Genomic DNA, 22,711 nt, shown 5'->3' on the forward strand with positions numbered 1-22,711 from the left:
ACCCATTTAAGAACAACTACTGCAATAAACATACGTGTGCATGTGTCTTTATAGCAGCATAATTTATAATCCTTTGGGTATATACCCAGTAATGGGATGGCTGGGTCATATTGCAGCACTATTCACAATAGCAAAGACTTGGAATCAACCCAAATGTCCATCAGTGACAGATTGGATTAAGAAAATGTGGCACATATACACCATGGAATACTATGCAGCCATCAAAAAGGATGAGTTTGTGTCCTTTGTAGGGACATGGATGCAGCTGGAAACCATCATTCTTAGCAAACTATCACAAGAACAGAAAACCAAACACTGCATGTTCTCACTCATAGGTGGGAACTGAACAATGAGATCACTTGGACTCAGGAAGGGGAACATCACACACAGGGGCCTATCATGGGGAGGGGGAAGGGGGGAGGGATTGCACTGGGAGTTATACCTGATGTAAATGATGAGTTGATGGGTGCAGCACACCAACATGGCCCAAGTATACATATGTAACAAACCTGCACGTTATGCACATGTACCCTACAACTTAAAGTATAATAATAATAAATAAATTTAAAAAAAAAAAAGAACAACTACTTATAAACATAGTAATATTTCAGAGGCTATAAAATAATAGAGGAAGAAAACTTAAAAAATCCTTTGCAGCCAAGAAAATGTGAGGAACAGATTTGTATTTGTTTTGAACAATTGGAAACTGTCATAATTGTTTTTAAGATGTAACAAATGTATATAAAATATGGGATTCTGTAGTATTAGCCATTTTGATATCTTTTATTGAAAGAAAAAATAAAAAACCCCCATATGTTCTGAGGCTCAGAAATCAAAGAATTCCACAATTTTCATTTCCACTAAAATATTTATTTAATTGATATCTTACAGAAATAAATAAAAACAGTTTTTGTCTAATACAGATAATTTTTATATATATATGTAATTTGTTTTTACAAAATTGAAGCATATCAAATTGTTTTCTCTAAAACATAGCTCAGAAAGGAATAGTAGAAAATAAACACAAAGAAATACTGAAGTAGTCTCATTTTTAAATTATAAGCATGGGCCTTCTGAATCTCAGCATGACATGTTATTAGTAAAAGAATGTAAGATATGGAGTCAGGGTACCTGGGCTCCACTGTTTACTTGCTACATGTCCTAAGAAAGTTTCAATGTATCTGAACTTCAGTTCTCTACCTTTAAAACAGGAATGATATTAATTATATCAACTTCACAAGATTGTTGGGCAAATTAAGCACGTAAATGTACAGGAAAGCTCTTTTTAATATGTAAAGAGCTATAAAAATAAGTTTGATTTAATTTCATATAAAAGAATCAATGCATACTTCCTTTTAACTGAAGAATAAGCACCAAAAGCATGTGTGTGTTTTCTTCAGTTGAATTACATCACTCTATAAACCTAGAGTAAGAAAATGCACCTTAACTGAGCACCAAAGCCTCTCGGACAAATGGGATCCAGGGGATGGTTCTATGAGTTTTCCAGGCAGCTGACTAGGAGCTAGTAAGTCCTGAGGGTCAAAGAAGGTCCTTTAAAACTCTGAAGGCTCAAAGAAAAGGAAGCCAAACAAGAACATTTGCATTACATCAAATGGCTAGGATATAACAAGCTACTCCTTATTCAGCAATTTCAAAGTCCATTAATTCCTCACAGAAGAACAACACTTGGTTATTACCACTTGCAACGATTCGCTTATGTGAACATGGCATTCTCTTGTTCAAAAGGTCAAAGACTCGTGCTTAAGGGAGGAACAACTAGAGTGAAATAACAACTCTACCATGAATTCAGATATCACTGGCTGAAAAGTTCTAGTTACACAAGAACATGGGAGAGGAAAAGAATCCAAGACATCAGTATAATAATGATTGAAACAAAACCCTGCCATATTTCCATGTTATAATAAAACAAAATCATAAAAACTGCAATATTTACAGATACATCAATCTTACAACATATAAAAACTTTAACAATAAGAAAAATTAAGAGTAGAGAAAGCAGATAATTTTAAGGTAATCATTAATACATTAAAAAAATCTATTTGGAGTTAACTGTCTACACTAACACCACTTTACACATAATAGAAATATGAGTATTTTCATTGTTTTTGTTTTCAGTAGCAAGATGCAGAAGAAAGAAATAACTGTCTGACATTAACTTATTCTAAGGAGTTGCAAAATTACTAGTTGTAAAGTTATGGTATAAGCCTACTCAAAAAATGAGTTAATGTAGTTCACCATCTACTTAAAATATTACTAACAAGATACTGGTGAATCATGTGCTAAAGATACTGAAGGCCCTTCCAAAAACTGAGATCTATGTTGGTTGAATATACCAGGTCATATAAAACTAGACTAGTTTACTTTCTTATTCCAACTCTTTTTATGACTGATCTTTTCATAAGAAAAGTACACATTACCTCTCTTAATTCCCTTGTATTGTCAGATATAGATATTATTTGGGACAAAAAATAAATATTTTATTAGGAGTGTAAAATTAAAAATCTTTATAGATCTTTTGAAAACAGTATATTGAAAAGGACTCAGTAAGTACTAGGCCACTGTATAACCAGAACAAGAAACAAATTCATTCAACTAGGAACAGTGGTAACTGTTATCTACTGGGTTTTTAAAACTTGTAACTTTGCTCTACAGCTATGAAAGTTTATTAATACACTAAAGTCCATGGAATGAATCAAGTGTAGTTCATTCAAGCTCTTCAGTTTCTTTGGTAAACAGGTCTGCCAGGTCAGCCACGGTCAAGACGGAAGCCTCTGAATGCTTCACTGATGAGTTCGTGTGACTGCAAGGTTTTCCAAATGAGCACAGTCAGAAAGAAACCCCAAGCCATCAGCGATTGTATTTGTAGTAATACGAACTAGACACATATTTTTTCTTAAGTTTTTGTAACTGGGCTATAAGAAACTCCCAGAGGAAAGCAAGTGATAAGATCATTGTTATACCTTGTCAAAACTAGTGAAGACTTCTATATATTACGTTTAGGGTTTGTCAAAATGTTTTTTTCTCTGTGCAATTAACAGAACAAAGAATAAAACCCTTGACAACTGCTACTAAGGCTCTCACCTTACAAATTACCTTCTTACCACCTAAAGTTAAATTGTTTCAAGAGAATTTCAAACAACTCATAACTGTTATTTTATTAAAACAACCTAAATAAAAATCACTGAAGTCTGATACGCAAGGGAACAAGAACTTTAAAAAGCCTTCATGTTTTAGGTAAAAAGGCTCCTGTGGAAGCCTCTTTCCTTCCCAGAAATCAACAATGGAAGAAAATTTGTGGTTTCAAATTGCTTCTTTGCTATGTGACAATCCCTTCTAAGGCAATCATCTCTTCCTTGGGTACCTTCCAATCCTACCTACCTCCTAAAGATGTAGAAAGATTTATGTTTTCAAAAAGATTTAAATAAATTATACCATAAATATTAGAAAATTCTATGATTCCAGAGTCAAGCTTTTAAAATTAAGACTGGTTTGGTCTCTCTGCTTTTGTTTTGTCTTTGGATTGACACCACAATTAACCTTAACCAATTAAGTTTTTTTTTTTTTTTTCCCTGGGACAGAGTCTTGCTCTGGTGCCCAGGCTGGAGTGCAGTGGCACGATCTTGGCTCACTGCAACCTCCACCTCCTGGGTTCAAGCGATTCTCCTGCCTCAGCCTCCCAAGTAGCTCAGACTATGGCATGTACCACCACGCCTGGCTAATTTTTGTGTTTTTAGTAGAGATGGGGTTTCGCCATGTTAGCCAGGCTGGTTTCGAACTCACGACCTCAGGTTATCCACCTGCCTCAGACTCCCAAATTTTAAATTTTACAGTCAAATTTTAAATTTTAAAATCAAATTTTAAAGTTCAGATATTTATACTTGCACGTGACTAACAAGTGTGATGTAGAAAGTAGCAATAAGAGTTTAGTTTACACATATGAGACTAAGGCTTACGTCAGGCATAAAGATATATTTTGTTTAGAAAGTGATCCAATGTGGCAAAGAAATGTAGTATAGTTTATATTTATGTTATGATTAATACATTAATTCAAATATACAAAGTCTGGAGCACTGACTGGGAAACAGTGAAAAGGCAAAACGTCAGACCTTGCTTTTAAGAAGTATTTGTGTTGTATTTTTTGTTGTCATCTAAGTGAAGAAGTTCCAAAGATACAAACTTTTAACAGGAAAACCTTCCCCCTTCTACTTGTCATAAATTATTACCTACCTCCTCTCAGCAGTTTTCAGCATCGCCTGCATTCTTTCTTCTATTGTTGCTTTAATTAAGAATCTGTGTACAATAGTAGGTCTAAAAGGTACAGAAGAATTTTAAGCTTAAAAACACAGTAAAACAAATCAGTACAAACTGACTTCACAGTTTACATGCTATATTCATCAGTCAGTTGGTGCCCACTTGTGGCAGGTGCTGGGAGGGGTTCAGCAGCAAATAAAATGAACTATTTAATCTCCTGAACTGGCATTCTAACGAGAGACAGACGATAAACATATAAAGGAGTAAGACAGTTTCAAGTAAATATAATGCTGAGAGGAGGCTGACATGCAAACTGAAACAACAGTGATGGGAATGAGGCCAGTAGGCAAAGGAGGAGTAGGAAGAACATCCAAACGGAAGAAACAGCACATTGCCCGGGAAGGGAACACGCCTGGAACAAGTCTAACATGTTCAAGAGGCCAAAAGAAGGCTAGCATGGCAGAAGCATCCTGCAAGCAAGGGAGAGAGGTGAAAATAAGGGTGGAGAAGTGTGCAGGGGCCAGGTCACACAGGGCCTTCCAGGATGTGACCAAGGATTTGAATTGTATTGTGGTTATAATGGAAAGCCCTTGGTGGGTTTGTATGCATGATTTGATGTATACCTGACTGTACTTTAGAAATCCCTTTGGCGACTGTGTGGAGGATGTACTTCTTGTTCAGCAAGAAGAGCACCAGAGAAGTCAGTTAAGTTCTGTAGTCATCTGGGTAAGTAAGGGTGAATGCACTATGATTGTGTCAGTGGAGAAGACAGCAGTCAAGTAGATTTGGAATATCTTTTGGAGGCAGAGCTGACAAAACTTAAAAGATGACTGGGATGTGAGATGTGAAAACAAAAATATAGAAGAGTCCTAGATTTCTGATCTGGGCAGGAACAGATGACAGTGCCACATTATAAGATGGGGAAAGCTCAGGGTGGGAGTGAGAGTGCAGATGCAACACAGTTTTATTTTGTCCATGTGAAACCTATCAGATAACTATTAGACAGGTATCCACGGTGAGTCCAGAGATATGTGTGCAGAGCTAGAACTGGATATATGCACCTGGGATAGGAGTTATATGGGCATGTCTGGGCTGGGGAATATATACCTGAGAGTCGTCAACCCGTAAAAGCTACCTAAAGCCCTAAGACTGGAAAAATTCATCGAAGGGGTGTAGACAAAGAAGCCTCAGACCACTGGCAAGAAGTAGGTCACTAAAAATGTTATAAGCCTCACTTCAGTGATATGGTGGAGAGAAAAATAAACCAGACAGTTTGACAGAGAATGGGGGATAAAAAAGTAGAGATGGAGGTAGGATGTATCGGAGTGTTTTTTTCTTTTTAAAGATGGATAATATTAAGACATATTTATGGAGTAATATATGACAGGTTGAGTATCCCTAATCCAAAAACCCAAAATCCAAAATGCTCTAAAATCCAAAACTTTTTGAGTGCCAACGTGACGTGCAGAATTCAACACCTGACTTCATGTGATGAGTCACAGTGAAAACACAGTAAAAACTTGCTTTCGTGCACAAAATTATTTAAAATATTATATAAAATCACCTTCAGGCTATGTGTAGAAGTTGTATATGAAACATAAATAAATTTCATGTTGAGACTGGGGTTTCATTCCTAAGATATCTCACTATGTATATGCAAATATTCTAAAATCTGAAAAAATTCTAAAGGCAAAACACTTAAAGCATTTCAGTTAAGGGATACTCAACCTGTACAAGGGAAATGTATACCTGTCCTTGAAAATACGAGAAGGAATGGAGTCCAGGACAAATGAATGAGTGGCTTTTGAAAGAAAAGGGACACTTCTGCTGTAATAAAAGGGAAGGCATATGAGGTACTTTCCTGCTTATTACTGGATGACATATCCATGCTCCTGCCTACCAACCCCTCCCTCCACTTCAGTGTTCCATCCCGTATCCTCTTGGCTACTTAAGGACACTGTCAAGCATTCTCCCTGTTCTCCTCCTTCACTAGTTTTTGTTGTCTCTAATGAATCATTCTCTTACGAATTCTCCCATTTGAAAGGAAAAACAAATACTTCTCTTGATCTCATTCTCTTCCTTTTCTCTGCAGCAAAACTCCTCAAAATACTAGCTGTACCAGCCACACAGAAGCAGCAGTGCACTGTGGTTAAAGCTTGTACTGTGAAGGCAGAATGGCTGTGCCTGAAATCTGCTACCGCTTCTACTAGTTGTCTGACCACAGGCAAGTTACCTAACCTCTCTTTGTTATACAAGTATTTGTTAAATAAGAAATACACAAAATCCCATTTTCTCCAAAACTAAAGTCAGACTGTCACCTCTACCACTTAACCTGATTTTGATCTCCATGTTGCTAAATCTAATGATCAATTCTCAATCCTTATCTTCCTTGACATTTTTCACAGCACTTGCAACAGGTGACCATATCCTCTTCTTTGAGGTACATTTTTTACTTGGCTCCTAGGACACCCGTCTTCTGGTTTTCTTCTAACTCACTGCTTGATCTTTGTTACCTTTGCTGGTTTCTTCTCCTCTCCTAGAGTAGTTGAAATTTGGTGCCCTGGAGTTCAGTCCATGGTCCTCTGTCTAAATTCTATCTCTATCTAAATTCACCCCTAGGTAATCTCATTCAGTCTCGTGACTTAATGCACTTGTACATCTAGTTACAGAAAAGAAATCTCCATTTGGATGTCAGTTCTTCTCTTACCAAATCTGTTCCACCCTGTAGACTTCTCCAGCTCAGCTGAAGGTTACTTCATCCTTCTAGTTATCTAAGCCAAAACCCATGGTGTTATCCTTGACCCTCTCACACCCCATGTCTAGTCTGTCCAAAAGTACCATCAGTTCTATCTGCAAAATATATCCAGAACCTGACCACTCCTCACCATGTGCACTGCTACCGCCATGGCCAGGTCACCTTCATCTCTCACCAGGACGACTGCAATAGCCTCCAAGACTCTCCCTGTTTCTACTCTCCCTTGTTCCCCTTCACTCCCACCCCATCATAGCACTCAGAATGATTCTTTTAAAACTTAAGATATGCCAGGCCTCTGCTCAAAGCCTTCCAATGGCTCCCGATTTCACACAGGGCAAAAGCACTGTCCTCACAGTGGCTTCCTGGGCCCAATATAATCCCTCTCCCCACTGAGTGCGCTCACTTCAACTCCTGCTTCTCTCCCCTTTAGCAACTGTGGCTCCTTGCTATTCTTCTAACATACCATACTTCTGACTTAGGGCCTTTGCACCGAATGCACTGTTTACTTGAACATTCTTTTGCAAGAGAGCTGCGTGACTAACTTTCCCATTTTCCCATTTCTTTCAAGTCCTTGCTCAGACCTTCTCAATAAGGCCTTGCATGCCTTCCTGCCCAAACACTGCACTCTTACTTCCTCACCCTGCTCTACTTTTCCAGCTCCGAACATAGTCTAGATTGTACTTATGTTTATTGTTTACCATCTTTCTGTCTACCAACCCCGTTACAGTTAGAATTGCGCTCCATGAGGACATCTCATGTTCCCATAACAGTACCTGGCACACAGAAGATACTCAATAAAAATCTACCAAAAAGCATTGAGTACTGATGCAGGCAGACTGTTCAAGTTGATGATGGAAAGATGAGGTACTTCTAATCTGATTGTATATGTTTCCCCTGTACGAGGCAAGATTGCAATGGTGAGAAAGAAGACAGACTTAAGACAGACTCCTCAGAAGGTAGAAAAAAACAGATTCACTTGGGAGGCATAGTAAGATTGTTGGGTAATGCTGAATGGCCATTTGGACTTATGGTTTTAAATATGAGACCAGTCCAGCCTATGCTTTAGAAGAACATTGGTAGGACAAAATATCAATATTTAAAAACATAGAAGAAAACCAACAAAAAACCAAGTAAAGACGTGACTGCATTTTAAATGACACTTGGTGGTAAGTTAGAAGAAGCCTGCATTTATTACAGTTACTTTGCCCTATTTGTTAAGGGGTTTAATAAACATGTCTCTTCCCTGTTTACAAGTAAATCCTTTATTTTCTCTCCCGCTACTACTTACAGGGCAGTCTACATTTCTGAGTATGACACAGAAGACTTCATTTCCTGCCAATGACCCCTTTCTCATACTTTATACTGCAACAATTCCAAACTCCTTATAGTCCCTAGAAATGTCATGTCATTTCCCACCACTGTATTTTTGCATATCTAACTCTCTTTGGCTGTGTGACTACCCTTTTCCAGCCAACTTTGAAATAATTATTCCTTCAAGACTCAACATCATAAAGCCTTTCCTGACTCTGTAGGGCTCGAGTGATCATTACCTTCTTTTGTTAACACAGTCCTTTTATTATTATACTTCTGCACATTCTACCCAACACTTTAAACCGTGCTTCCTGTACTACACAGTGACCTACTTGGGGAAACAAATTATGTATCATTCAATTTGAACCTTTAGTATTTAGAATAATGCCTGACATACAGTAGGTACTCAATAAATATTGATTTAATAAGTGCTTATTATGGATGTGTGTTTTTTTTTCTTTTTTAAACATCGAAGATATTTAACATTTCTAAATAAAAAAGATACTTCTTTTTTAAACATCCAGAAGGTAACACATTTAGCAGGCCTTATCAAAGATAACTGTCTATTCTGATATATGAATAAAGCTAATACATGCCATATAATAATATTTACTATTAGGTTTGCTTTGGGCCTTAAACTGAATCTAATCATCTCTTGGAGCTGACCTAGGAGGTGTCTTTTCTTAAGGTTAAGAATTTTAAAAAGAGCCATTTATTTTCAGTCATGTACAAAGCATATCTTCTTTTAAACACGGGACTACTTTAGACAAAACTCCATTCTCAAAGGCATGATGGATGCCTTCAACTTTGTAGCTGTCTTAAGTATTTCTAACAAGTTTTTTTGGATAAAGTGATAAGGTTTTTGTGGGAGGGAAGAGAAAAATTTGGGACAATCTGGGGGTTTGCTTCTTGGAGAGAAGGGAGGGTTGGAAATCTCATGCCTTTTAATTAAATAATTAAAAAGTTATAAATAAATAAGTTATAAAATAATTAAATAATTAAAAAATGTAGTATCTAAGGAAGTAATTAAAAACAAGTAGGCTATGATGAACATAAATGAACAGTCTAAAGACTGATTTGGTTTCTCAGAAAACTGAAGCAAATGTGACTGATTCTAATTTTAGTCCTTACTTTGTCTGTCCAATTCGGTGCACCCTCCCTATGGCCTGAAGCTCATGGGCAGGGTTCAATATGGGCTCCACCAAGAGAACATGAGTTGCTTCAATGATAGTTAATCCATTAGAACCTGTGTGCAGGGGCAGCAGCAAAATATTGATTTGGGGATCACGTTTAAATGCTGAAAGGTTCTCCTAAAAAAGAAAGGTACATTTTAATTTTAGCTGGATCAGTTAAAATAAGAGCAGTATGTAATAGCTCACTTTAAATATGTCTAATGCTATCTATTACTATTGTGAAACGTAACAGCTAAGAAACTTAAATGCAAAATAACCAACTTTAGAAAATGTAAACTTGTCACTTGATTTTAATTATGAAAAAAAGTATCATATAAGCTCTCTTGTTCTTCATAATATCTAGAGGAATCACAAGACAGATGCATGTTATGCATGCAAATTAAGCTATACGAGGTTAGAGGAAAAAGAAAGAAAGAGAAAGAATGTGCAAGAGTGAATGTGAGATAAGAGACATGAATCTGTTAAATTTTCATTTGGTCTCTGTGTGTGCCTGAGGTCATACGTCTGCCACTATGCTGAGCATGATGTAAGGATAATTGTGACCACATGCAGTTCTGCCTGACGGCGACTTTAGAACTTAATCCTTGCGATGCGAGGCCCCTGTCCATTCAACAGGTGTATCATAGGCAATCTTTTCCTGTACTTAAAAAAAAAAAGAACCTCAAGTTGGGAGATCTTTAAAAAGCCAATGGTCTTGTTATATATAGGTATAATTACATAGACTGAAAATACCTAGAGTTTCTCTGCTTCTAAATGTTCACTTTATAATTAATCAAGAACTCAGATGCTGTTTATGTGGCTTATGTGACACAAGACAATAAATGTAACTAAGCTAGTTAACAGCAGTTTCAATTTGCAACTGTATCTACTACAAAAACCAGGAGTAAAATCTTAACATACCTGAAATGTCTTAACCCGACTGATTTGTGCAAATTCCATGTTGTTGTCAGTGAGAGCTTTTGAAATAATATCTAATACATCTTGCCACTAGAACACATAAAACAATTAGAAAACCAATATTTATATGTAACATTTATCTAAGGGTATCTGAAAAGTAATTAAATCAAAATGACTTTTATACTGGAGTTAAGCAAATAAAACCAAAACCAAAACTCTCAAATGTAGTACCATCAATATTATTTAGCTCCATCTGAAACAGTATTTTTTTTTTTTTTGCATCAAATGCTGGTTTTGAAAATGGAATTAAGAGAAACAAACAGTAGAAAATACATAATGGAGTGCACACTGGAATATAGTTACTTAGTTTTCTAAAATGAAAACTAGGGGTTTTACTCAACACTTTATTCAGTAGATTTTCTTTTTTTAACCCAAATTCTTGTGAAATGAGACTTTCAAGGTCAGAAATTCCAATTTTAAAAATATTAAACTAAGAAAATCCTTAAACGAAACGAATAAAAAATCATGAAATGTAGCTATACAAATTGCCTTGTGAAGCATCATCACATTTCTCTAAAAATAATTCTATCTTATGGATTTGGGAAAAAAATCAAAGAGTAAACATTAAAAATTAGTTCTCAGCTGCAAACTGATTAGCGAGGGAAAATCAGTTCGAGTTAATATTGAGGATGAAAATGTTGATTATACCGTTGAGAAAACGAGTGCTTTGGCCCCTGGATCTCTAAGCTGTATTTTCATCAGAGTTCTGACCACAGCTTCCACTTTTGTAGAATGGCTGCCCTTTGAACACACACAAAAAATACACATTACTACTAAATAAAATCTAGTTAAGAATAGAAAGGAAAAGCAATATAAAATACTTTTTATTATCAAAGCTACAAATGCATCAAAACAAATTATCAAGTGCATATGTGTTTACTCTTTTCCATTCTGTGTTTGCTGGAAATTTTCTTTAGCTTCGAAATGTAGAAGTCACTAAATTTACACCCAGACATTTGAATGTAAAAGAATGCCAGAAAGTAATTCAGTGCTATGACCCTGAAGATAAGATCTTTTAGTTAAGTAGTCAGGTTTTATAGTTACAAAATTTTGTTACATTAGATTAGCAGAAATGGTATTTTAAAACACTCTTCATTTATTCTTCCTTTCTTCAGATATTATGTCATTAGAAATGTTAAGAATACAATGAATCAAAACTCCCAACTTAAGCAGTGAAGGATCCAACCAACAGAGAACGTTTTCTTGCAAGGGTATTACCAAAAACAATGACAGAGGTACAAATGATGGCCTCTTAGAATGAGACAGATTCATACAAAGCTAGACACTGGGTTTTTGTTTTTTGTTTTTGTTTTTTTGCATCTTCCATAACCATTTCTATCAGATGAGGATGAAAGTGAAAAAATGATTTTTAAAATGGAGAAATAAGAAAGTGAGGAAAATAGTGCAAGTATTTCTGCAGCCCTCAGTGAGAAAGTTTTCCTTCTGGAGTACTCTCAGAGATGGTATGACAGAGAAATTAAGGTTATGAGATTTTGAATGAGAGAAATTTAAGTTGAACTCATAGTTCTGCAACTCACTAGTTACAGTTTCTAACCCTTTGTTTCCTCATCTGTCCAACAGGGCTGAATGATAATTATATCTCTTTCCAAAGGTGGCTGTGATGATTAAAGGAGCAAATGTATACAAAGTATTTAGCCTAACATCTGGTAAGGAGTAAACACTCAAGAACTTACTATCTTTCTGAGATATTAAATATGAACACTATAATGACCTAGATTATATCACAAGGGAGGGCAGATTTAACCAAAAAGAAAGAAAAATATTTCCACAGCAGCATAACCCTCTCCCTCAATCCTCTCAACACACTTTTACATGAAGAAACATTCAAAGGTAAAAATACAAACAAAACAAGAAAGAAAGCTATACTAATTTTAAGTCAGCAAGATAGAATAATGGAAAAAGTTTTAAAATCCTCATGCTAAAATAATGATTCTACACTTATTTTCTCTGGATACGCAGATTTTCAAGAATACTTGCAAGATTAGAAATGTACTACAAAGAACCTATTTCAGTCTAATAATTATCTCAAATAAGAGTGAAGAGAAAATAGGAAATTAGTGTAAAGGTGATCATTTCAGAATTTAGACAAAAACATCCATGTTCCCTGCAAGCGCTTACTTTCAAAAATATTTCAAGTGAAATACCAGGATAACTATGAATTCTTCCACCAATTAATGTTTCTTACTAAAAGTTCAAAAAAAAAAAAAGTAGAATAATTTTTTTGTAACCAACATTCCTAGCACTGTAGTGCTAACTCTATGGAGGAAAAGAACAGAGCATTCACTTTTATCAACGACTGGCCAGTTCAGTGGTAGCGCTCAATGATCCCTTCCAAATGCTACAGTTCTGAACCATTTCATCCCAGTCTAGTTACTTCCTACTCTCCTAGCAGAAAATGTTAGGCTACAAAACAAGTCTTGAAAACAAATTCAGACTGAAATTACATCAAGTATCTTCTCTGACAATGGAATGAAACTAGAAATCCACAATAGGAAGAATTTTGGAAAAATAACAAAAATGTAGAAATTAAATAGAAATTAAATAACATGCTCTTGAACATTCATTCAATGGATCAATGAAGCAATTAAAAGGAAAAATTAAAAATACCCTGAGACAAATGAAAATGGAAATACAACATAATAAAAGGTATGGGAATTCAACAAAAGCAGTTCTAATAATGAAGCTTATAGAAATAAACAACTACATAAAAAAAGAGAAATGTTCCAAATAAACAACCTAATGTTGCACCACAAGGAACTGGAAAAAGAAGAGCAAAGTAAGAAGTCAGCAGAAGGAAGGATATAATAAAAATCAGAGCAGAAATACATGAAAAAGAGAACGGAAAAAAAAAATACAGAAAAGACTAATGAAATTCTTAGTTGGTTATTTGAAAACATAAACACAATGAACAACCCTTCAGGCACACTAAGAAAAAATAAGAGTGAAATTTAAAAAATTATAAATGAAAGAAGAGACATTAAAACTGATACCACAGAAATACAGAAAATCGTAAGAGACTTATGAACAACTATATGCCAACAAATCAGGAAATCTACAAGAAATGGATAAATTCCCAGAAACATACAATCTACCAAGACTGAATCACAAAGAAATAGAAAATCTGAACAGACCAGTATGTAGTAAGGAGATTGAGTTGGTAATAAAAAGTCTCCCGTCAAAGAAAAGCATAGGAACTAGTGGTTTCACTGGTAAAGTCGAACAATCATTTAAAGAAGAACTAATACCAATCTTTCTTGAACTTTTCTAAAAAACTTGAGAGAATATTCTTAATTCATTTTACAAGACCAGAAGTACTCTGACATCAAAGTCAGACGAGAATACTATAAGAAAATTACAGACCAGTATCTCTGATGAAAACATGCAAAAATCCTCAACAAAATACTAGGAAGCCAAATCCCACAACACATTAGAAGGGATCACTCACCATGATCAACAGGGATTCATCTCTGGCATGCAAGGATGGTTTAACATACGCAAACCAATAAATGTGACACACCACAGAATAAAGGAAAAAAATGATCATCTCAGTATTTGCAGAAAAAATATCTGTTAAATTCAACATACTTTAATAAACTATCAACAACTTAGGTATAGAAGGAACGTACCTCAAAACAATAAAGGCCATAAATGACAAGCCTACCAGCTAGCAATATACTCAGTGGTGAAAAGCTGAAAGCTTTTCCTCTAAGATCAGCAAAACACAAATGCCCACTCTTGCCACTGCTAATCAACATAGTATTGGAAGTCTTAGCTAGAGTAATTAGGCAAGGAAAAGAAATAAATGGCATTCAAATTTCAAAGGAGGAGGTTAAACTGTTTGCAGATGACATGATCTTATATATACAAGTTCCTAAAGATTCCACCAAAAACCTGTTAAAATAAATGAATTTAGTAAAGTTTCAGGATACAAAAGAAACTCAAAAATCAGTCGCATTTCTATAACTAACAATGAATGATCCAAAAAGGACATCAAGAAAAAATTCCCATTTATAATACCGTAAAAAAAAATGCTTAGGAGTAAATTTAATCAAGGTGAGAGATTTGTACACTGAAAACTATGAAACATTAATAAAAAAATTAAAGAGAACACAAATAAATGGAAAGACATATGTTCATGAACTGAAATAATTAATATTGTTACATAAATATTAACATAATCTATAGATTCAATGCAATCCCTATGAAAATTCCAATGACATTTTTCATGGAAATAGTACTATGATTTGAGTTTGTCCTCAGCGATATTCATGCTGAAATTTGATACCCAGCATGGAGGTGTTGGGAGGTCGGGCCTAGTGGCAGGTGTTTTGAGTCATGGGGGTGGATCCTTCATGAATGACTTGGTGCCATTCTCTTGGTAGTGAGTAAATTCTTTCTTGTGCAAGAAGAATTAGCTCCTGTGAGGGCAGGCTGTTATAATGTAAGTTTCCTCCTCCTGTTTGTTGCTCTCTCATTGTACTCGTCTGCTACCCCTGTGACTTAAGCCATGTTATCATGTAACAAGGAAGCCCTCACCAGAAGGGCAATCTCCTTCAACTTCCCGAGTACACTTTCTCTTTTCTTTCTTTTTCTTTTTGAGACAGGGTCTTATCCTGTCACTCTGGTTGGAGTGCAGTGGTGTAATTACAGCTCACTGCAACCCTGAACTCCTGCACTCAAGTGATCCTCCCACCTCAGTCTCCGAAGTAGCTGGGAGGGACTACAGGTGTGCACCACCATGCCTGGCTAATTTAAATTTTTTTTTTCATACAGATAGAGTCTTATTATGTTGCCCAGGCTGGTCTTGAACTCCTGGCCTTGAGTGATCCTCCTGCCTTGGCCTCCCAAGGCACTGAGATTATAGGCATGAGTCACCGTATCTGGCCATAACTCCTTTTCTTTATAAATTAACCAGTCTCAAATATTCTACTATGTCAACATAAAACAGACAAAGATAAATAGAAAAAAAACAATTCTATAATTCATATGGAACCATGAAAGACCTTGGATAACAAAAGCAATCTTGAGCAAAAAGCTAGAGATATCACACTCCCTGATTCTAAAACACATTACAAAACTACAGTAATAAAAACAGACATACAGACCAATGGAACAGGAGAGACAGCCCAGAAATAAACCCACACATACACAGTCAACTAATCTTTAACAAACATAAGATCACACAATGGGGAAAACATAGTCTCTTCAATAAACTGTGCTGAAAAAACCAGTTATCCACATGCAGAAGAATAAAACTGGACCCTTATCTCACCCCATATATAAAAATCCACTCAAAATGGATTAAAGACTTAAATATAAGACCCAAAACTACAAACTACTTGACAATGATCTTGGTAAAGCCTTTTTGGATACGACCCAAAAAACATAAGCAAGAAAAGCAAAAAGATAAATAGGATTGCATTAAAGTAACAATCTTCTGCACAGCAGAGGAAATAATTAACAAAGGCAATCTACAGCAAAGGAGAAAATATCTGCAAACCACACATGTGATAAGGAGTTATTATCCAAAATATATGAGAAACTCAAAAAACTCAAGAGCAAGAAAACAACCTGAGTAAAAACTCGGCAAAGGACCTGAAAAGATATTACTCAAAAGAAGACATACAAATAGGTAACAGGTATAGGAAAAGGTGCTCAAGAACACTAATCATCAGGGAAATACAAATTAAAACCACACCGAGATACACACCCCATTCCTGTTACAATGATTATTATAAAAAAGACAAGAGGTAAGTATTGGTGAGAAAGTGGAGAAAAAGGAAACCCCTGTACACTACTGGTAGGAATACAAATTAGTAGGACCATTTTGGAAAACAGTAAAGAGGTTTCTCAATACATTAAAAATAGAACTATCACATGATCCAGCAATTCTATTTCTGGGTATATATGCAGGGGAAATTAAATCAGCATGTGGAAGAGATATCTGCATTCTCCAGTTAATTTCAGCATTATTCACAGTAGCAAAGACATGGAATCAATGTAAGTGTCCATCCACTGATGAATAAATTTTAAAACAGGGTATATATACACAATGGAATATGTTTTTACCTGAAAGTAAATCAATCCTGTCTGGTGAGATAACATCTATGTACCTGAAAGACACTATGCTAACTGAAATAAACCAGGCACAGAAAAGACAAATACTGCATGATCTCACTTACATGTGGTATCTAAAAACATTGAACTCACAGAAGCAGAGAGCAGAACGGTGGTTACCAGAGGCTGGAGTTTGTTGGGGAAGGGAGTGGGTTAAACGGTACAAAGTTTTAGTTAGACAGAAGGAACAGATCTAAAGATCTACTGTACAGCATGGTGACTACAGTACATAATAATGTATTATATACAGCTGTCCCTTGGTATCCATGGGGAGTTCTAGGATTCCCACTGGATATCAAGATCTGCAGATGCTAAGTGCCTTACATAAAATGGCAGTGTTTACATAATAGCCTGCACACATCCTTCTGTATACTTTAAAATCATCTCCGTATTACTTATAATACTTAATACAATGTAACTCTTATGTAAATAATTATAGTGTCTTTTAAAAATTTGTGGTTTTTAAATATGTTGTATCGTGATTTTTTATTGTTGCTGGGTTTTTCTTGAGTATTTTTTATCTGCGGTTAACTGAATCTGCTGATGCAGAATCTGCAAATATGGGAGGCCAACTGTACTTGAAAACTGCTAAGAAGGCAGATTTTAAATGTTCTTATCAAAAAAATTGGTTAAGTATGTGATGGATATGTTAGTTTGACTCAATCCTTCCATAATATCTACATATATTAAAACATCATGTTGTATACTACCACAAATATATACAGTTTTTCACTTGGAGTTAACAAAGAACTATACAAGGAACTGGATGAAAAAACACACTCCCTTGTCTCCAAATACATAACACTCTAACGCATGTTACAGAATATGGAGAAAAACATAAAAGGATGGTTTATCTGCTGGTTTGGCAATTGAAATGAATGCTTTATACTGTCTTAATGAGCACTACACACATTCTACTGCTCTTTTTCATGTTTCTTCTATTTTAAATATGTAAATAAACTTGGGTTCAAATCTGCCGGCTTCTGAGAAGACTACTCAATGCGGTTACTGCTATAGAAAGTAAATATTCACATTGTTAAAAAAAGGTAAGATTAACACAGGAAAAAGGGAATGGGTTACATACAGGCAAGGCTGCTTGCAAAAAAGCAAAAAAGTAACAAAAGGAAATGTGGATACTAATCTATTCCTGTATAAGCTGTTAACACAGTATGAACATTCTCAAGACAGGTAAACTGGTAGCCTCAGGCAAACTCATTATTTAGCTACAGCAGTAAACAGATGCAAAGTTAAGCTTTGCTTATGCATTAGGGATGCATACTATGTTATGCATTAGGGAATGTCATGCATTAGGGAAGAGTGTACATGGGAAGAGAAATCCCACAAACCTGCTAGATAATCTCTTAATATATTAGGTTGATAAAGCTGTACTTAACTATAAGCATCTCTGTCCTCTTCTGACATTATTGTCCCTTTCCTTACTCCCATCCTTTCTCCTTAGTCTCTTCAGCACACACACACCCCCAATCCTAACTTTGTGCTTAATGTTTGGTTTTCCTTCATGTTTCTGAAACATTAATGACCAAGGCCCAGTTTTGGAGTAAGGACACAGCTTCTGTCCTGTACCCTCACTGACTGTATCTTTGTCATTCTTCTCTCCAAGGCACTAATTCTCTCTAAGGTCAACTAGAAAACTGGGATGGGAGACATACAAAGTGTTCCCACTCAGCTCATGGCTGTTATCTCTCCTGGTTTTCTACTCAAGACACAAAGTCAGCAGCCAGGAGAACTAAAATGTTTAAAAATAAAGAAGTGAAGTAAAGTGAAGTCTTTCACTTTCTGGAAAATAAAGTGCAAAGTTAGAAGCTCCAGAATTTGGGGCAGGAAGTCAACACACTGAAAAAACAGTAGAGACCCAATAGCACCAAAGGCCAATAAAGAGTATTTCCAATGAAGTTTGGCCTGGAAGTCACTTGGTAACACAACTCAAGATCAGAAATGTCATGTGGCTTCTTATCTGCTCTAACAGGTGCCACTAACTTGTTTTTATCAGAGTTAAGTCTCATTGGAATAAGGTGTTCTATAGTTGCAGCCTCCTGTTGTAAAATGTGGAGAATCTAACCTTTGAATTACAAGTTGTTAAATGTGTTAAAATGACAGAAAATTCAGTTTTGTTTCTTTGCCGTATGTTCAGTAGACTGAAAAAATTCTTCTAATAAAGTAACCAAGTAGCATCCGATCTAGATTTTAATCCTCTCCCCTCCAGAATGAAATGAACTATTTTACTGATGCAATTTCAGAGGGATGAACTGCTTCTTATGCACTGAAGACTTATTATTAGGGAAAAAAGAGGGTGCAACATTAATAGTGAAAATCTGAGTATTGGTGTAGAAAGATACACTGTAGCTTGGCTTTACTCTATTTCGATTCATGTCCATATCCTATCTACTGAGATTCCTTACTTAAGAGAGAAAGGAAAGGAATGAGAACACATATAAGAGTTCTCTGCTGCAGCAGCAAAGGGCTACTTGCACTTGATTTATACATATAAAAGAAAAATAATGCTCAGTGACTAGGAAGGTATTGTTGCTTTGTATTTCATTTCAATGACTTTATAAGTGAATACTGGAGCACTATCTGAAACAGGGCTTGGCAATCCATCACCCTGAATTAAGAGCTTGTTACTCAATATATCCCTTTGTCACCAATCTAGTTCTTCCTTTTCCTTTGCCATTTTCTATTTTTTCTATTTACCTCATCTGCCCACATCTTTCTGCCACCTCTTTTTCTGTGCAGGACCTGTGGATTCCCATGGTCATGCTTAGCTCCATTTGTAAAATTAAGAGCTAAAGTCGCTGCTGACTCCTCAAGAATATCAGAGAAAAGTCAATGCAATGAAGATGATGAATACACTCAGTCTTATTTTATTTATTTATTTATTTTTTGAGACGGAGTCTCGCTGTGTAGCCCAGGCTGGAGTGCAGTGGCCGGATCTCAGCTCACGGCAAGCTCCGCCTCCCAGGTTCACGCCATTCTCCTGCCTCAGCCTCCCGAGTAGCTGGGACTACAGGCGCCCGCCACCTCACCCGGCTAGTTTTTTGTATTTTTTTAGTAGAGATGGGGTTTCACCGTGTTAGCCAGGATGGTCTCGATCTCCTGACCTCGTGATCCGCCCGTCTCGGCCTCCCAAAGTGCTGGCATGACAGGCTGGAGCCCTGTGTCCGGCCCAGTCTTATTTTTTTAATCAAACAAAAGAGAGAACATTCTTGTTTGGAGACTACTTTATGTCAACAAGCAGGCTGTATCTTTAGAGATTTTATATATATTAATTAATATATGTATTCATACATATGAAATACACACAAATATATAGGAAAAACTTCCAAAAATGTTTTATATTAAGAGGATTGTTAGTCAAAAGTTATTTCCTATTTTGGTATTTTCTGACTTCTGTTACTTTTATTCTAGACTTTTCTTTTTGAAATAGAGCTAACTCCTTCAATGTGTGTGTGTTGTCCATAGTAGGTTCAGCTGAGTAAGATCAGTTAACATTGTTTTATTTCTGTCTGCACCTGTTGACCATGCTAAAAACCCATACTGGTGGCCACAGATACAATTGAGTGCAGTTATGAAGCTTGTATGATTGGTGCTACAAAGGGGAAATACTTTTTAAGCACATGCGTAGGGCAAGTACTGGGTTCTTCAAGCATTCACATGATATTTGAATAAAGCTCAATGGAAATTATGTCTAGGCTGTGGAAAATCTTACAAGTGTACTAGGCCACAAAAATATTATCCTGTTCTTTTAAACATTCTGCATAATTATTTCAAAGATGTAAGTTAGCAATGGAAAAAAAGTTAAGAATTTTATTTGGATACAAAGGCTCTTAGGGTTACTAGGTATACAGACTATTCAATTGTCATCCATCCATGCATTCAAATACTTACTGAGTGTCTATTATATGCCAAGTATTGTTCCAAATGCCTCATATAAAATAGTGAATAAAACAACATCCTTACCTCATGAAAAGTCCTCTACCTTTTAATGGAGTTTATACTCTACAAATGATGTTTTCATAAAGATAATTTCATAAAGATAACTTTTAGTTCATATCTTAGAAGTCTCTGTGCGTTCAATTTATTGCAAGCTGTGGATAACTTTAACATGAGGCTAACAGTTCAGAATTACAAGTATTAACTTGGCCAGTGAACAGAAAGAGAAATGGTATTTTTTTTTGCAATTATATTTAGTCATAACATATTTTAACAAAAAATATACAACTGCATTCCAAATTTACCAGTTAATGTTCATGTTATACAAATCTTGTCTTATATAAGAATATTTAGATAAATATATTTAAATATAATCACTTCTGGATTATATTTACCAAATTATTTTATTCCCATTTTAAACTCAGTCAGAATTTCATAATTCATTTTTTTCCACTCAGATGTTTATTTTAATTATATTTTAAAAGTGTGAGACAGATGTCACAAATGATCTTTAAATTAATTGAACAAAAATTCAAATTAAAAAAGAACAGAACAGGATTCCACATGTAGAATTCTACAATACTATGGCTAGGCTTCTCTGTGAGTTGGAATGTAGAGATACAGAGTTTTTTTCCTACAAACAGGCCATATAAGGTATCTCTATTATTAAGATATTTGCTTGCTAAAAATGCAGATTTCTGGACCACATCCCAGGTCTAATGAGTCAAAGTTTATGGAGGTAGAGAATGAACAAAAATACTTATTTTAAAAAGCAGGCCAGTTGATGGTCAGATACTTAAAAGTTTGACAAGAGAAGCAATTGTGTAGTATGTGGTGGGTGGAGAGGGTGCTGTATTGCTGTCACTGTATCTACGTAGTGGTTATGTCTATTTTCTCCCGGACAGAAATTTCTTATTATCTAAGACTCTTGTTCATTATAGGGTCAGGGTTTCCACTGGCAAAACGCTTTGTATGAAACCTAGCCAAACATAAGACACAGGGAACAAGACACATGGGCCATATGTTCTGCCAGGAGGCCCACTTCACCATCCAAAATGCCTGGCAGTTGTCAGAACTTGCAAGGGGAATTTTGTTTACTTTGTGAGATGCCCAGTAGGTTCCAAAGGTCATTTAGGAATACTGTCACACTGTTGCTAGGGAAGAAATGGTCTTCAACTTAAGTGTATCCACCAAACAGGACATTTGTGATCCTAGTATTCATTTTGTATCTATGGTCAATCAACAGCATTCCTTACATTGGAAAATCTCTTATTTCCAAGAAATACTACTTAAAAATGTCTACTACTAATAAATAGTAGTTTTATGTTTTCCAAATATCTTTTATCCACAAAACAGCTATATGATTAAGCATTATGCATGATATATGGTTTGCTATGTCTGAGAATCTTGACATAAATACAGTGAAATAACCATTTCAGAAATAAATTTCATATTTCAGAAAATATAAATATTTCAACTAAATAAAAAATTACTTATCAGTATTGTTTGTTAAAGATCAGGGATTTGATAATCAACAATAATATAAATAGTTTAGAAATAATTGGAACTAGTAGTTCTAAAATTTGAAAATAATGCCTTAATTATTTACACACAGCCATCTTTATTTACATACAAATCCAAAATAGGCAATATGACCTTTTATGTGGAAGCTTCAAAGAGTCACAAGAGACGGGTGAAGTCTCAGAATACAATAAGCAGATGTTTCAAGGAGGACATGACAGACAGCAGGGCAGAAATGTGACAGAAGTCAGAAGAAGAGACAGGAAGCACAAGGCAAATGTGGCAGACACAAATGGTAACAGAAAAAGCAGCGAAGAGCCAACCTAAACATGGCATGAAGCAATGTGAGGACATCGAGGAGGGATAAAACTTGCCCGCACAATGATACAATATTCAGTGTTACGTACATGTGCATCTTTTTATCAAAGGGAAATTATCTTTAGTAAATTCTATAATCTTAATTTTTTTTAAAGATGCTTCAGTTAATTCACGTGTTCATCAATACCCATGAAAGACAGCGAGAAGTGAGGGCACAATAAACAGTATTTATACACTGATATCCCTGCTCCAACAGCACGGCACATGTAACTGTGCCAATCTCTATCCTGGGTGT

The 22,711-nt window shown here is 35.6% G+C and overlaps 1 protein-coding gene across 4 annotated transcripts in view; it reads right to left on the reverse strand.

Moving 5' to 3' along the window:
- Window positions 1-848: 848 nt before the first annotated feature.
- Window positions 849-22,711, reverse strand: part of SHPRH (SNF2 histone linker PHD RING helicase) — an 84,575-nt gene continuing 62,712 nt past the window's right edge. For 3 of the 4 annotated variants that reach the window (XM_015137155.3, XM_077998436.1, XM_077998437.1), the window contains 5 exons: window positions 11,137-11,229; window positions 10,432-10,518; window positions 9,470-9,648; window positions 4,249-4,329; window positions 849-2,821 (listed from right to left, as the gene is read on the reverse strand). In XM_015137155.3, coding sequence (XP_014992641.2) covers window positions 2,725-2,821; window positions 4,249-4,329; window positions 9,470-9,648; window positions 10,432-10,518; window positions 11,137-11,229 — 537 coding nt within the window. In that variant the 3' untranslated portion in view covers window positions 849-2,724. 4 annotated transcript variants of the gene reach the window in all.

Source organism: Macaca mulatta, chromosome 4 (genome assembly GCF_049350105.2).
Source record: "Macaca mulatta isolate MMU2019108-1 chromosome 4, T2T-MMU8v2.0, whole genome shotgun sequence".
Classification (NCBI taxonomy): Eukaryota; Metazoa; Chordata; class Mammalia; order Primates; family Cercopithecidae; genus Macaca; species Macaca mulatta.